Below are 17,060 nucleotides of genomic sequence, written 5' to 3'. Positions count from 1 at the left end.
GTTTTGCTTTATGGTCTGCCCAGGGGCTAACCTAGATTGCAAAATTTTTGAAGGAAGAGGGGATTATACAGTCCTTCCAATCCTTAAGGGAGGAATTTGAGGTTGAACCTCACCCTTTTTTTGCCTATTTACAGGTTCGACACTATTCACTCCTTAGGAGTGCGGAATTGGGGTAATGAACAGAGAATGATTCTCTTTGAGATCTTTGATGTAGATGATCCCTCCCGACAATCAGTTTCTTATTTTTATACCTATCCAAAAAGAGCCCAAAATTGAATTTGGGCTCTTTTTGGATAGATGGCACTCGGAATTGTGATTGGAACTTTCTGTGACCCAATTTGAGAAATGTTTTGGGAGGGCTTAAATCTCTTACCAGCAATATCGCTCTCTGTGAATATAATATAAGTTTTTAATGCGTTATTAATATCCCCAACAGATGGCGCACCCTTTAGGGATTGCTCCCTCTGACATATGTATTAAATGTAGAGTGGCACCTGGAACTTTGGGGCACCAGTTTTGGTCATGTTCCAAGGTTCAGACCTTTTGGCGCAATGTTGTCCAATATTTACAAACTGTCACAGGGTTTTTTACCTCTGCGGGCCTCAGTGATTCTTTTTGATAGCCTGACAAGGGCAGCAAAAGGCCGCAAGTTTGTCCGCCTTTGGATTCAAAAAGTAATGTTACTGGCTAAACGAGCTATTTTGTAATGCTGGATGGGGGAGAATCCTCCTACCATGACCCAACTGAAGAATCAGATTCACACTATGAGTCTTAATGAGAAATATATGGGAAAAGCTGACTTCCAGACAAGGTGAACTCTAAAATTCCTTGAGAAGTTATCCATCAACACCATCATGGCTCCCCCCGCTGTGAACAACCAGACGAGAAACAACCATCTGATTAAAATCCCACTTCTGAAACATGCCAGAAACCTACTCTACCTCACCTTCTTCTTGATAAATGCCCAATCTCTGACTAAGAAACTCATGATTATTTCAGACCTGATCCAAGCAAAGAATCCTGACTTCTTCGCCATAACAGAAACTTGGCTCAAAGACACCGATACTGTACTTACAAATCAGCTAACCAACAATGATTACAACATATTCTCCATCCCACGAAAATCCCGCGGAAGAGGACTACTCCTTATAAAAAACATTTCTCTATGAAGCTGATCCCTCACAACCTTCCTAAGAAATTCGAAATTGCTATACTCGACTCTGAATTCCTACAAATATGTCTTGTATATTGCCCACCCAAACTTCGACAATGAGATCTCCCCTCTACTAGAATTTTTAATAACTAACATCAACACAAAAAAACCATCCATAATACTTGGCGACTTCAACCTTCATACTGATGCCTTACCTAGATCTCAAAACTGCCAAACCTTACTCGACATGCTTTCCAGCCTAAATCTGATCCAACTTGTAAACAACCTCACTCACAAAGCAGGTCATACGCTGGATCTGATATTCACCAACCAATACCTCTTCGACACTACATTATCTATTAAACCTGTCCCCTGGTCGGATCATTATCTAATTAAATGCTGTGCACAAATCAATACCAACAAAATGACAAGAACTAATAAACCACAATCATTCAAATACAGACCCCCCTTCCAACTCGACTCACTCAAACAAGAATTGGGGAAACAACTTATGAATCTTGACCTATCCAATATACATAACGCCACTCAATCTTGGTTCCACCTTACAAAACAAACTGCAAACAACATAAATCCTGAGAAAACAAAACTGATAAAACAAAACAGAACAAAAAACAACCCATGGTTCAATTTTCACCTCAGAACTCTGAAATCCAATCTCAGAAAGTTGGAAAAAGAATGGCGCAAATCCAAATGCCAATCAAACCTTCAAAGATACCGCACACAACTTGCCGACTACAAGAAAGCGATTCTGAATGCCAAACATGAATACTATAGCCTAAAGATAAAAAACTCCACAAATAAATCAAACTCCCTCTTCAACATCGTAAAAAACCTAATAGAAAATAACAAAATCAGCCCAACTACCGATGCTAATAACCTAAGCCAAGACCTCGCAAATTTCTTTAAGAACAAAATAAACAAGATAACTGAATCCTTCAACATCCCTTCTATTGACGAAGTACCTTATGATCCACCAACGATAACATGGTCAAAATTCGAACCAATTTCAAATATTGAAATAGAAAAAATGCTTAAAAAAATAAACCCTGCTCGACATGACCTCGATACTATCCCAACCCGAGTATTAAAAGAAATAGCACATATCATTGCACCAACTTTAGCTGCAATTATAAACAAATCACTTGAAGAGGGTCATATACCCAGCCAGTCTGAAAACTGCAACAATCACTCCCATTTCAAAAAAAAAGAACCTAGACCCAAAAGATCTGAATAATTATCGTCCTATCTCCAACCTTCCCTTACTTGCCAAGTTGACTGAAAAAGCAGCTTTGAATCAACTCAACGAACACCTAGAGATCAACAATATTCTTCACCCCACACAACACGGTGTCAGAAAGAACCGTAGCACTGAAACCCTACTGATCAATTTATCTAACAAAATAATAAGAGGTTTTGACAACAAACTAAGTCACTTATTAATTCTACTTGATCTCTCTGCGGCCTTTGACACTGTAGACCACAAAAAACTAATTTCAAGTCTTGCCAACATAGGTCTATCTAGAAAAACACTAGACTGGTTCACTTCATTCTTAAATGACAGGTTCTTCAAAGTCACCTTTAATAACATCTCATCTGATCCCTGTCCCCGCAAAACCGGGGTACCACAAGGATCCGCCCTCTCAGCCACCCTCTTCAATATATACCTATCCCACTGTCATTTCATTTCTAATCTAGGCATAACTTTCTTTTTGTATGCTGATGATATTCAATTACTCATCCCAATAACATCTACGATCGAAGATGCTATCTGCCTCACAGTAAACCACGTCAACTCTATCAGAAAATTCCTGAACCAACTAAAGTTATGCCTCAATATGAACAAAACTGAATGTATCCTCATAAAAAGAAACAAGCCAGAGCATACATCCCAAATGCCTTCCTTTCAAATCAACAACATTAATATCCAACTGAAGAACCCAGTAAAAGACCTTGGTATCTGGATAGACAAGGAACTGAATCTCAAAAAATGCATCGTAATAAAAACGAAAGGTTTTCACAAACTTCATATACTCAAACACCTTAAAACCACTATTACACCTGCATGATTTCAGAACCGTTCTACAATCACTCATCTTCTCAAGTCTTGATTATTGCAACGCGATTTTCATCGGCCTCCCCAAATCTACGCTGAAACCTTTACAATTACTGCAAAATGCCACAGCCCGAGTACTTACCGGCAAGAAGAAATATGAACACATCTCCCCAATTCTGATGAGTCTCCATTGGCTACTGATCATACAAAGGATCAAGTACAAGACATTAACTACTCTACACAATGAAATCTACAAAGTTGACAACTCTTCCCTTGACCACATGATTCAACTACACAAAACACCACGCACTACAAGAATCACTGGCAAACTGCAACTAATCATACCCCCCCTTACCTCTGCTAAACTATCCAACACCAGGAATAGAGCCTTCTCTATTGCAGGACCAAAAGAATGGAACTCTCTACCAATCTACCTAAGTTCAATCAGGGACTCCAAATCTTTCAAAAAATAACTTAAACATGGTTATTTAGACAAACATTCACAGACAGAATTGGATAATCTAATCCCTTATATTAAGACTCACTCCCTGTAACAACCATGCTCTTTAAATCCTTCTCACCCTGACTTACCTCTTTTTCCATCTCTCTTCTAATTTTGTCTTGTATTTATTTATTTTTTTACTCCCCTATTTCCCTTGAACCTTTCCTTTTATACCTTACCAGCTCACCTTTGAATAAATTGCTCTAACACACCCCTGCGATGTTACTCTTAAATTATTTCCCTAATTGACTATCACATGTTAAATCTCAGCAAGACCGATTTGTAAGTAGTTCTCTTTTATATCTGTTCTACTTCTGCTTTGCCGAAATGTTACTTGTTATCAACATTTTTTGTGCGTTGTGAATACGTTTTATGTATGAAGTTGTTTTTCACTGTAAACCGGAGTGAAGGCATTCTGCTATACTTCGGTATAAAAAAAGAATCTAAATAAACTTTCTTGCTTGTATGGGATGCTTATCTACAGACGCTATACCTCGGGCCAGAATCCTAATTCTCAATGATTATAATGTTCCCCTAGTGGGGATTAATTTTTGTAGAGATGTGCACAGGGGTTTCTTCGGTGGCGGCTCAGACGATGGCGAGGTCGATGGTTTCGATGCCTCGATGGTGATGTTTCTCCTTACGATCTCCTCGGTCCTGAGGGGGAGAAGAGGGTGTCGAAGGCTGAGAAGTGATCTACGCCGGGCGGTCACCGGGGAGGTTATACAGTTTGTACAGGGCAGGCATTGGAAAGCGCACACCAATGCTCTGCATACTTTTGCATTTATTGTTTGTAATATTTCTTTTGAAACTTTAATAAACAAATTTGAAACATAATTATTGAATCATCTAAAAGCTTCTACAATGAACTTAAACAATCGGATGAACAAATCAATGCAGCAAAAACAACATCCACTATGGAGTCTTTCAATTTTAGTTTTGAAGAATCACAAAAGATGATGAATAAATTAAAAAATGGTCTTAAGAGATACAAATTATCCAAATTCACTAGAGATGAAAAGGATTATGTGGATAATTCTATATACCCTTGGGGCAAGAATAAAAACAAGGAAGTAAGGGCAAAGCGATGGGTTATATTTCAAAATTCATCTGCAGATGATGCATCTAAGGGAGAAGAAATTACACAGGAAACACAAGATGGTACGCCCCATCTTTTAGGGATAGACACTAGGAAGTGAGGCAGAGGCAGGGGAGAAAGTGGACGTCCGGAGCAAGATCTGTCACAGAGAATATGGACTGAGCTCAGTAGTCATTCATTTGTCCAGTTATACTCAGTTCTGATGAAGAAAACATTTTGACTAAAGGTCTTTATGTTCCCTGTATGGACCCAGATGAGTTCAGATAGCTGGGTTTTGCCTCCCTTCCAGCAGATGGAGACAGAGAAAAGCAATGAGAGCGCTCTCTTTTTACCTGGTGTGCCACCTGCTGCTCCTCAGTATTTCTCTGTCTCCAGCAGATGGTGGAGGTGCCACCTGCTGCTCTTCAGTATTTCTCCGTCTCCAGCAGATGGAGGTGGTACAAAATCTGCAGTTCTGATCCCAAGCATGAATTTGAGTAAAAAAAAAGAAAAGAAAAGGAAAGAGAAGGGATTTCAGACCTTTGAGCCTCCCAGGGAGTTGTTAGGTCCTGGTGGGACCGTCCTCTCTGGTAGTAGGCGGTGGACGAGCAGGGGTTGGGAACCCCAAAATTGGCTCCTGTCTTTTGGCCAGCAGTTAGATAGCTGGTGGTCCAGCTCCCTCCTTCAACTACAGGCTTTGCAGCCTCTGCCAGCTCTTCAGGGAAGTATCCCTTTAATTTATTTCTCTCTCGACTTTAAAAAAAAAAAGAAAAAAAAAAAAGAACTTTTCTGTTGCTTGAGGGGGACTTGGCGGCAGGGCTGATAGGCTGCGCAGCAGTTTCCAGGAGATTCTGGTCTGTGGGGATGACTGTTTGGGGATTTCCTTCCCTCCAGATCCTTATTTCACCCCTCTCCTGCAGCTGCCGGTGACTGCCCTGAACCTCCTGCACCTGACATGCCACGCACGAGCCGGTGCTCGCGCTGTGGGGAACAGCTATCGAGCCAGGTCTCCTTGGGTTGCTGTGACCTGTGCCTCCCTGGCAGGGAGAGCTCTTCGGGTGCCCGTTTTGGGTGCAATAGCGCAGCAGGCGAGCACCGGGAGGTTGGTCGCTTCTCAGCAGCTCACCGCCGACCCGTTCCCCCTAAGCGCGGGAATGGCGGACATTTTGGGCACGTTTAACACCGTGGAGAGAGCTGTGGAGGGTGGGGATCTTCCCCCAGCGATCTCTCCAGCTGCTACCAGCCCTGTGGAGGCCCGAGGGGCCATAGGGGGGCTTCAGGAGAAGGACCTTTTTTTCCCCGGAGGAGACTGTAGGTGGTCCTGCAGTTTTCTCGCCGGAGTTTATTCTTTTGATGCACCAGGACATTTTGGCCAGTGGTGCCCCTAAGAAAGGATTCTCAAACCCCCTGGGATCCACCGGCCAAGATTCCCAGGGTGGATGATACGCCGACGGCGACCAGGATCTGCAGAGTGCAGGCCCCTGTGGTACGGGGAACCACCTGGGAAGTCTTCCTGGACGATTCAGACCCGGGGGAGGGGCCAGTGGACCCCACTCTGCCCCCTGATGCACCGGACCTTGATGCCAGGCCTGATCATTTGCCCTCTGTGGAGGGGGATAATCCTAAGGTGGTGCGATTACTTTAGCATGACAAGTTGGCAACCCTGACTCCGCATACCTTGGCAGAGCTTGGAATCGCCAGTGGAACTGGGCCCATATAAGGTGGATCCTATTCTTGCGAACTTGCGTGGGCCTGCTACGTCCTTTCCTCTGCATGCCATGCTCTGATAGATGATGCTTTGGGAGTGGGATACTCAGAGATAGGCCTCAAGGTCAGCAGGGCGATGGACAAACTATATCCCTTGCCTGAGGATATCTTGGAGCTGCTGAGGCTCCCGAAAATGGATGCATCCGTTATGGCGGTCACCAAGCGCATGACTATTCCTGTAGCAGAAGCAGTGGCTTTGAAGGATCTCCAGAATCGTAAACTGGAGGGTTATCTCAAGTCTCTGCCCTGGGCATTCGTGCTGCGGTTTGTAGCAGTTACATGCTCCGAGCAGGCCTCCGCTGGGTGCAGCAGTTGCAAAGTGCCAAGGATCTTGATCCCTCGGAGGAGAAGCAGGCCGAATGCTTGGAGACTATAGTGGCGTATGGTGCCTATGCCCTTTATGATCTGCTTTGCACTTCCTCGCGTACCATGTTTCTGCGGTGTCCGCACGCAGGCTGCTGTGGCTCCGGAATTGGGCGGCAGATGTTTCCGCCAAAGCTTACCTGGGGGCACACCCCTTCAAAAGCAATCTCCTTTTCGGGGAGGACCTCTAGCAGCTGATCAAGAATTTGGGAGAGAACAAGTTCCATAAGCTCCCAGAAGATAGGCCTAGAGGACAGAGGCCCTTTTCTTCCGCCAACTCTGCTTTTGTGGCCAAAGCCGGTTTTGTCAGAGCAGGGTTCCGACCTCGGGCCAGAGGCAAGCCTTGGGGAGGTTCCAGCCTTGGTCACAGTCATATCGTGGACACTGGATGGCCCGGGATGGTGCAAAGACAAGGGTCCAGTGGGGACAACTCTGCACAATGAGTTGTGGCCGACCCACTCCACGGTCCTCGTCATAGGGGGCCGCCTTACCATTTTTCTCCAGAAGTGGGTCAAGGTTACATCAGACTGGTGGGTTCTCACTGTAATAGAACACGGCTACACATTAGAGCTTGCTCGTCCGTTAAGTGACCTGCTTCTGGTGTCCCCTTGCGGGTCTTCAAAAAAAGAATTCATAGTTTGTCAGACCCTCTGTCGACTCCGATCCCTGGGGGGCCATCGTTCCCGTCCCCCATTCAGAGCATGGGAAGGGGCATTACTCCATTTACTTTGTCATCCCAAAGAAGGAAGGAACCTTCTGCCCCCATCTTGGATTTGAAGAAGGTGAATGTGGCTCTCAAGGTGCCCCACTTCCAAATGGAGATGCTCTGTTCTGACATTGCAGCAGTTCAAAAGGGCGAATATCTGGCATCCCTGGACCTGATGGAAGCCTATCTCCATATCGGGATCCAACAGGGCTATCAGAGGTTCCTCAGGTTCATGATCATGGGGCAACATTTCCAGTTATGTGCTCTACCTTTCAGCCTTGCCACGGCACCATGGACCTTCAAAGTTATGGTGGTGGTAACAGTGGCCCTCAGGAAGGAAGGGATTCTGGTGGATCCCTACCTGGACGATTGGCTTAACCGAGCGGTCAGAAGTTCTATGCTCCCAGGCAGTGGATGTGGTCTTACATCGCCTGAAATCCCTGGGTTGGGTAGTCAACTTCACCAAGAGCCATTTAATCCCTTCCCTGGTCCTGGAATTTTGGAGAGTGTGCTTAGATACCCGGGTGGGGAAGGTTTTTCTCTGAGGACAGGATTCGCAAGCTGCAGGGCCAAGTCTGAAATTTGCTGCGAGCCTTGGTGCCCAGAGTCTGGGATTATTTACAGGTTCTTGGTTCCATGGCATCTACCATGGAGCTAGTCCTGTGGGCCTTTGTGCATATTAGACCTCTACAAGCTGCGTTGCTGGCCCGCTGGAATCCGCTGTTGGAACAATTCCATCTTCTGCTACCGCTTACAGCCACCGCCAGGTCCAGTCTGTCATTGTGGCTTGCCCACGGCCATCTGGAGCACAGGGTGATCGTGGTGATGACCAACATCAGCCTGTCCGGCTGGGGGGCAGTGTGTCAGTCCCGAGTGGTTCAGGACTGGTGGTCACCGGTGGAGGCGACTTGGTCGATCAATTGCCTAGAGACAAGGGCCTTTCAATGGGTGCTGGAGCACTTCCTCCCCGTACTGCACAATCAGGCGGTTAGGGTATTGTTGGACAATGCGACAACCGTGGCCTATATCAATAGACAAGGAGGAACCAAGAGTCGTCCTGTAGCTCTCGAAGTGGCGATGCTACTGTCCTGGGCAGAACAGAATTTGGAGATGTCAGCAGCGTCTCACATAGCAGGATCAACCAACTTACAAGCGGACTTCCTCAGCCGACAGCAGCTAGACCCAGGAGAATGGGAGCTGTCTGAAATGGCCATGCGTCTGATCTGTCGCAGATGGGGTGAACCTCATGTGGACCTGATGGCGACCCACGCAAATGCCAAAGTTCCACGCTTCTTCAGTCGCAGAAGGGATTACGGCCCGGAGGGAGTCGACGCTCTGGTGGTCTCTTGGCCGGTCGGCGTTCTCCTCTGTGTTTCCTCCTTGGCAGCTAGTGGGCAAGATAATCTGGAAAATAGAGCTTCACCCAGGACAAGTGATTCTCGTGGCTCCTAAGTGGCCACGAATGCCTTGGTTTGCAGACCTCGTGAATCTGGCTTTGGACGGGCTCCTGAGGCTGGATCATCTTCCCAATCTCCTGCACCAGGGCCCTATATTTTTCGATTGGGTGGATTGCTTTTGTCTTGCGGCTTGGCTTTTGAGAGGAGACAGTTAAGGAAGAAGGGCTACCCAGAGGCAGTTATATCTACCTTGCTGCGGGCTCGGAAATCATCAACATCACAGGCATATGCTCATATCTGGAAGGTCTTCAAGTCCTGGTGTCAACCTCATGGGGTACATCCTTGACAAGCGTCTGTGACCCTAGTTCAGGGGTCGGGAACCCATGGCTCGCGAGCCAGATATGGCTCTTTTGAGGGCTGCATCTGGCTCGCGGACAAGTGTCGCCACACTTCGCGGTTCCCCGCTGACCCAGCTGCTCCCCGGTCCCTCCGCCGCCCGGGCTTAAAATGCTGTCAGCCCGGGCGGAACGCGGGCAGGACAGCTGGAGTCAGCGGCACCGGCGTGCTCTCTTCTCCTCCCCCCCCCCCCCCCCCGCGGCCCGGAAGAGGAAGTGGTGAGCATCGGGTGCCTGCGCGGAAGAAGAGGCCACGCTAATGTCAGACGGGAAGAAGACTGCAGCGCGGCTCGGAGGAAAATGAAGAGTTTCAACCGCGACCGATGGGACTCCGCCTTCGCCTCCGCGAGGGCTGAAAATGAAGGAGGTTAGCGTTGGGAGGAGGCTGCTGCTCCCGCGAGTTCCCGGGGTGGGGGTGGGGGAGAGAGATAGTGAATGAGCGAGCAAGCATGTGTGTTTGAGATCCTGTGTGTGTGTGTGAGTGAGAGATTGCATGTATGTGAAGGATTGAGAGCCTGTGTATGTGAAACAGAGTATGTCTGTGATTGAGAGCTGCCTGTGAGGAGAGAGAGAGAGCATGAATGTACGTTTACCATTGGGAACCTGTATGTGTAAGTTTGTGTGAAAGAGTGTGTGTGTATGATTGAGATCCTTTGTGTGTGAGAGAGATCATGTGTATGTATGATTAAGAGCCTGTGTGTCTGTGTCTGACAGCTAGTTTTAGGTGAGGGAGCATGTGAGTATGTGATTGAGAGCCTGTGTTTCAATGAGAGAAAGAGAGGACATGTTGTAAGCATGTGAATGAGAGTCTGTGTGTGAGAGAAAAAGACAGCATGTATTTATGTGATTGAAAGCCTGTGTGTGTAAGCGTGAAAAGATAGCATGTGTGTAATGTGTAATTAAGAGCCTATAGTGAGAGAGAAAAAACATGGGTAATGTGAGTACTGAGAGCATGTGTGTATAGGTGTGTCATTGAGAGCCCAGTGTGAGAGAGAGCGCTGGTATGTGACAGAGAGGAGAAAGTTCCAGCAAACCATCCCTCCTCCTGCTAATTCAAAACAATCTAAGGACACCTGGATATCAAACGTTCCCAAGGTATGCAGAGCAAAAAAAATTTTGTATCCTTATTTTTCATTACTGGGTCTTTGTGTCTGCTATTTTGAAATATTTGTTGGTATCTGGAAATGTTTTATATGAGTTTTTAATTATTGGATATTCCACTCATCAGCTGTTTCGAATATGTTCTTTTGTTAGTACAGTTTTACTGCTGATGATTTTATATTTCTTGATTTGTTTTATAAGGATGGGTGATGTTTCTTTTTTCCTTTGTTACACTGCATACAGAGACTCTGGCTTGTTGCAGTTTCCAATTCATTTTTTTCTGCATGCTTCTTGTTATGTGTTTTGGTCTCTTTATTCTTTGTTAGGTGAGGGTCAGCACATGTGATTCAGGTGAGGTTTTCTGCTGGCGTGTAGTTTCTGTGTAGGACTCTATAGCAGCCTGACTTGGTCCGTTTTCCTAATAGGAGATGTATTGGTGTCTTAAGGCCTGGTGTAATATTTTCAGAGACTTATTGTACTTTAAAAGTGTGATCTTACATAAAATGCACACATTTACTTGTATTTAGTTTTAAACATATTGTATGGCTCTCATGGAATTACATTTTAAAATATGTGGCGTTTATGGCTCTCTCAGCCAAAAAGATTCCTGACCCCTGCCCTAGTTCTTTCCTTTCTGCAAGATGGTCTCGACAAAGGACTGTCTTACAATTTCCTGAAGGTTCAGGTTTTGGCTCTGGGATGTTTGAGGGGCCCTATCCAGGGCTCTTCCCTGGCGACTCATCTGGATGTGGTGCGCTTTCTCAGAGGAGTCAAACACTTGCGCCCACCGACTCACAGTCTCTGCCCCTCATGGAATCTAAACTTGGTGCTCCGGGCATTGTGCGAAGTCCCTTTCGAGCCGCTGAAGAAAGCCACTTTGAAAGATCTCACACTGAAGATGTTTTTTTTGGTGGCTATTTGCTCCACCAGGAGGGTGTCGGAGCTTCAGGGCTTATCCTGCAGGGATCCTATTGCATCCGGTCTCAGACGGCTTCGACCTCTGTTACTCACCTTTCTCTCTTCTCTCCCTGCTAGTCTTGGGAAGATGGCTACCACTGCGTCCCCGGAATGGCTATGGCAAGGCTATCCGCCATGTTTCTCCTGAGGGCCTCCTCGGGTGCGTGCTCGCACTGCCACTCCCCAGTGTATACACATGCATTTAAGCGCAGGCTTTAGGGAATGGAGAATATGCATGTAAGTTGTTTCTCTTCCCCAGAAATGCAGTTAAAAGTCCACGTGGCATTCCATCTGAGCATAAATAACCAAAAAAGCTGCAGAGAGAGAGACTCACATGCCCATGTTCCGAGCAGCAGCAGTCCCCACCTTCTCTCTGGCTCCTACAACTTTAGTCCTGGCATACGTGCTGCCATATTCCTTCACAAAGTTTTCCACCAGAGATTGGTGATAGAGTTCCTGGAGGAGAAAAAAACAAGAGAGAGGGAAATCTGCCATTAATGTGCTGCCTCCATCGGCCTTCCTTAGGAAGTCTCTGGCATTATCTGCATTGGGCACGTTCTATTAACTAAAAATAAAACACGTTTAACACTGTTAGGAAGGCGTTATTAATCTTCACCCTTCATCCTGACTGTTCTATCTCCTACTCACAATATTCAGCAAGCCCTAATCCTGTTGTATACAGAAAAAAACCAAGACAACTGGAAATGTAAACATTAAGCTGGCAAATAAAGAACTTATTCGTATCAAGTTAGCCAGATAAGGATTCTGCTGAATATTACCCAGATAAAACTTAGCCACTCAGCAGATTATTCAATAGTTAGAAAACTAAACAAGCAGCTGAGCATTGGCCCATCCCACCCTACTGTTTTTTCTTTTAAGATTGTTGCATGGGCCCAGCGCCTGCATTTCCTGCCCTTCCAATATCTTAAAGATAGAAACATACATAGAAACATAGAAATGACGGCAGAAGAAGACCAAACGGCCCATCCAATCTGCCCAGCAAGCCATGCACTCCTCTTATTTTTCTCTCTCTCATACTTGTTTACGCTGGCTTCCAGTACTCTCCAGTTCTATTTGTCCTCCCCCCACCATCAATGTAGAGAGCAGCGCTGGAACTGCATCCAAGTGAATATCCAGCTCAATCAGGGGTAGTAACAGCCGCAATAAGCAGGCCACACCCCTGCCCCTGTCCACCCAGACTATGCAATCCACATACAGATCCTCCCTTCCTCATTCCCCCTGCTGTTGAAGCAAAGAGCTACGCTGGACATGCATGAAAGTAAGTATCTGCCCAGCTACACCTCGCTTCCCTGTGAATACTATTTATTTATTTATTTTTAATTTTTATATACCGATGTTCCTGTAAAGAATACATATCGCACCGGTTTACAAGGAACTGAACAGTCGCCTCCAGGGCGGAAATACATTAAAACAGTCGCCTCAAGGCAGAATACATTAACACAGGTATACAGGAAAACTATTAAAACAAACTCTGTCCACTGGCAACAAAAAAACTCAAACAGAACACTTCCAAAAAACACCTTGGTTTAACGAAGAACTTCAAAACGCAAGCACTCCCTCCGACAGAAGGAAAGCAAATGGCGGAAATCACCAACACCGACCTCCCTCTCCGCTTACAAACTCGCTCTACACCAATACAAAAACGCCACATTAAAAACTAAAAGGGACTTCTTTGCACAGAAGATCCACCACATTATTTTCGATTCCAAAGCCCTATTTGCCTATGTATCTAACTTAACACAAACCATTACTCCTGACATCCCGGCAAACCTAGCACAAGAAAAAGCTGAGGAACTGGCCCTCTACTTTAGCAACAAAATCTCCAACCTGATAACACAGCTGAGACCCAATACTTCAGATCCATCAAACCTATACTTCCATCACAACAAAGACACTTCTCTACAATCCTTCGAACTATTCTCTATATCAGAGATACTCTCTGCATTGAAGAAAATGAAACCCTCATCACACCCATCAGACTACATCCCATCCAGACTTCTCCTGCTAATACCAGACACCATCTCTACCGCTCTGACAGACATCATTAACTGTTCACTAGGCACAAGGAATCTATCCTGACGACCTGAAAATTGCATCCATCAAACCGCTCTGAAAAAAACCTAACTTAAACCCCAATGATCCCACCAATTTCCGTCCTATATCAAATCTCCCGTTCATAGCCAAGGTAATGGAAAAATTGGTTAACTCCAGACTATCAGACTACCTCGAAGAACATAAAATTCTGTTCCCGACCCAATATGGTTTCAGGAAATCTTTAAGTACAGAATCACTACTAATCTCCCTGACTGACTACCTTATCATGGGCCTGGACAAAGGTCAAGCTTACTTGCTAATCCTCCTGGACCTCTCAGCTGCCTTTGATACGGTTAACCACTCCATCTTACTAATTCAATTAGCAAATATTGGAATAACAGGAACAGCTCTATCGTGGTTCAAATCGTACATAGGGAACAGAAAATACAAAGTTAAACTACACAACAAAGAATCTCAGCACTACGCTTCCTCTTCAGGAGTTCCACAGGGCTCCTCCCTCTCACCAACGCTCTTTAATATCTACCTGCTCCCTCTTTGCCAACTTCTAAACAAGTTAAACCTTAAACACTATCTATATGCAGATGACGTCCAGATAGTCATCCCCATCAAAGAATCCTATACTAAAACTCTTGAATTCTGGGAATCTTGTCTTCAAAAAATTGACGGACTCCTCTCCAACCTAAATCTAATACTAAACTCTTCAAAAGCGAAACTCCCTCCTAATTTCCACCGAAAACAGTAATACAGACACAAATCCACCACCGAATTTACAAACCCCACAAGTAAGAAACCTAGGAGCTATCTTTGATAATAAGCTAAACCTTAAATCATTCATAAATCAAACTACTAAGGACTGTTTCTATAAACTCCAAGTCTTAAAAAGAATAAGACCACTGTTTCACTTTCAAGACTATAGATCAATTCTTCAATCAATAATATTCGCTAAACTAGATTACTGCAACTCTTTACTATTAGGTCTTCCCTCTTCTCACACTAAACCCCTTCAGATGGCTCAAAATACAGCTGCAAGAATATTAACAAACACCCGGAGAAGAGATCACATATCACCAATTCTCAAAGACTTACATTGGCTGCCAATTCACTACAGAATTATTTATAAGTCCATAACCATTATTTACAAAACCATACATCAACACTCTCAGCTCAACCTTCAAATTCCTCTCAAAAAATTAACTTCCAATAGACCAATCAGAGAGTCCTACAAAGAATCCTTACAAATTCCACATTCCAAAACCATGCGACACATAACAGCCAGAGACAGGGCTTTCTCCACCGCAGGACCATCACTGTGGAACTCCATTCCCACCAGATTTGCGACAGGAACCCTGCCTCCCCACTTTCAGGAAAGACTCAAACATGGCTTTTTATGAAAGCATTTCCTGACGTAAACTGAACCTTAATCAGTCTTTGACTAATCACTAACTCCACAGCATTAGGGCAATTCGTTATTACCTCAAATGCATTGATAGGCATATATGTATCATATGTATCTAGTTAAAAAACCCCTGCTTCTTTTCTCTGTTCCAAGTTATATTACTACCTTGTTTTATGTAACTGCAACCCTTAACTTTCACTTGTATATTGTTACTATTACTACTACCTTTTAATTTATGTTATTTATTGTTATTTATGACCTCTTGTTACCTTTTCACTTGTTAATTGTAAACCGACATGATGCGATACCCATCGCGAATGCCGGTATAGAAAAACTTAAAATTAATAAATAAAATTAAAGAGAACTTTCATAAACTCAATTAAATGTAACTGGGAACCATAAATCAGGAACATATGTATCTATCAATACTCTACTATCCAGCTTGAACCTCATACTCAATCATAACAAAACTGAAATCCTCATCATCTCACCGGATGAAAACCATATTCTCACCAACTCCCAAAATGCAACACAATTCGCAAAAACATATATTAACCACTCCCCATCTATCTTATTTGATATGTGTATCGAGAATGTCGGTATATAAAAATTCTAAATAAATATGTACAGAGGTAGGTATATCGTCTGTCGCTTCACCAGATTTTAGCTCTCAGGGAAAGCTTGAGTGAATAGCCAAGTCTTTAGCTTCTTTTTGAATGTCGGAAGGCATGGTTCTTGGCGGAGGTCCGGAGGGAGCAGGTTCCAAAGATGGGGACCTGCAGTGGACAGAGCTCGTTTCCTGAATGAGGTTTTTGTTGGCTGGGTGTGAAGCATGTTCTGGTATGCACTTCTGATTGGTCTATTGGAGATGAGTAGCTGTAGTTGGAAGGATAGGATGAGGGGGGAGATGTTGTGAAGAGCCTTGTGAATCATCATGAGGGATTTAAATTGTATCCTAAATTTTATAGGCAGCCAGTGAAGATTTTGGAGGATAGGGGTGATGTGATCCCATTTTTTGGTGTTAGTGAGAATTCTGGCCGTCGCATTCTGGACCATCTGAAGTGGTTTGATGGTGTTGGCTGGCAGGCCCAGGAGGAGTGAGTTGCAATAGTCCAGTTTAGGGAGGATGATAGATTGTAGTACCAAGCGGAAGTCTCGGAAGTGTAGAAGAGGTTTTTATTTTTTTAAGACTTGCAATTTGAAGAAGCAGTCTTTGGTAGTATTGTTTATGAAGTTGGTGAAGTTGAATTGGTTGTCCAGAAGTACACCAAGATCTCTTACTTGTGGCGTGTGGTCGATTGATGTGAAGGAGAGTTGGGTGGAACTAGTTGGGTTGAATAGAGAGCACTTGTCTGGAGCTATTATGAGGATTTCAGTTTTGCTAGTATTTAGCACGAGGTTGAGGCTTGTTAGCATGTTTTTGATTGCCGAAAAGTAGAATACTAATATATATATATATATATTTTTTTTTTTTTCTTCCACATTACCTCTTGCCGTTGAAGCCCAGAGCAATGATGGAGTCTCATCAATCGTGTGTATGTACACTGAACAAGGGTATTATCTCTAGGTAGTAGCCCCCATTTCCGCGAGCCACAATAATGAACAAGCCTAATAATTGGCAATACCTATAGCCTATGACCTCACCGGTAATTTTACATACTCTTACCCACCCCTGGTTTTTTTTTTTGGAGATGGCAGCCCTCCATCCTTCCGCTCCGTGAATGCCTCTGTGGCTACTGCCGCTCCGTGCAGTGTTCTGATGCCTCCTTCCACCTTTGGGCTTGCGGGCCCCGGTTATTGATCCCTGCGTCTGCTACTTTTCGTGGCTCTGACAACTCCCCCCCCCCCCCAACAAGACCTTTAATTAGGGCTTTCCTGTTCTTCTATCTTGAGGGCTGCTGCTTGTTCAGCATTCTCTATGCGAGCCACCCCCCTCTTTATTCACGTCCTCTAGACTCGATGGATCCACAGAGTTTATCCCACGCCCCTTTGATTTGTCAGGCCCAGTAGCACTTAATCTCCCTTCACCCACAATCCCCTGCTTCAAATAAATTATGGTAATAAATCCCCATCCCAAACCCAAAAAGTGTCCCAA

The 17,060-nt window shown here is 44.7% G+C and overlaps 1 protein-coding gene across 4 annotated transcripts in view; it reads right to left on the bottom strand.

The window, feature by feature from the left end:
* The window catches only part of PLOD1 (procollagen-lysine,2-oxoglutarate 5-dioxygenase 1), a 230,834-nt gene that overhangs the window by 28,793 nt on the left and 184,981 nt on the right, over positions 1–17,060 (bottom strand). For all 4 annotated transcript variants that reach the window (XM_029579326.1, XM_029579322.1, XM_029579324.1 and 1 more), the window contains one exon: positions 11,828–11,949. In XM_029579326.1, the coding sequence (XP_029435186.1) occupies positions 11,828–11,949 (122 nt within the window). The remainder of the gene's footprint in view (positions 1–11,827; positions 11,950–17,060) is intronic.

Source organism: Rhinatrema bivittatum, chromosome 15 (assembly GCF_901001135.1).
Source record: "Rhinatrema bivittatum chromosome 15, aRhiBiv1.1, whole genome shotgun sequence".
NCBI classification, from domain to species: Eukaryota; Metazoa; Chordata; class Amphibia; order Gymnophiona; family Rhinatrematidae; genus Rhinatrema; species Rhinatrema bivittatum.
Note: the sequence above shows the minus strand (reverse complement) of the source record. Positions and strands in the feature narration are given on the sequence as shown.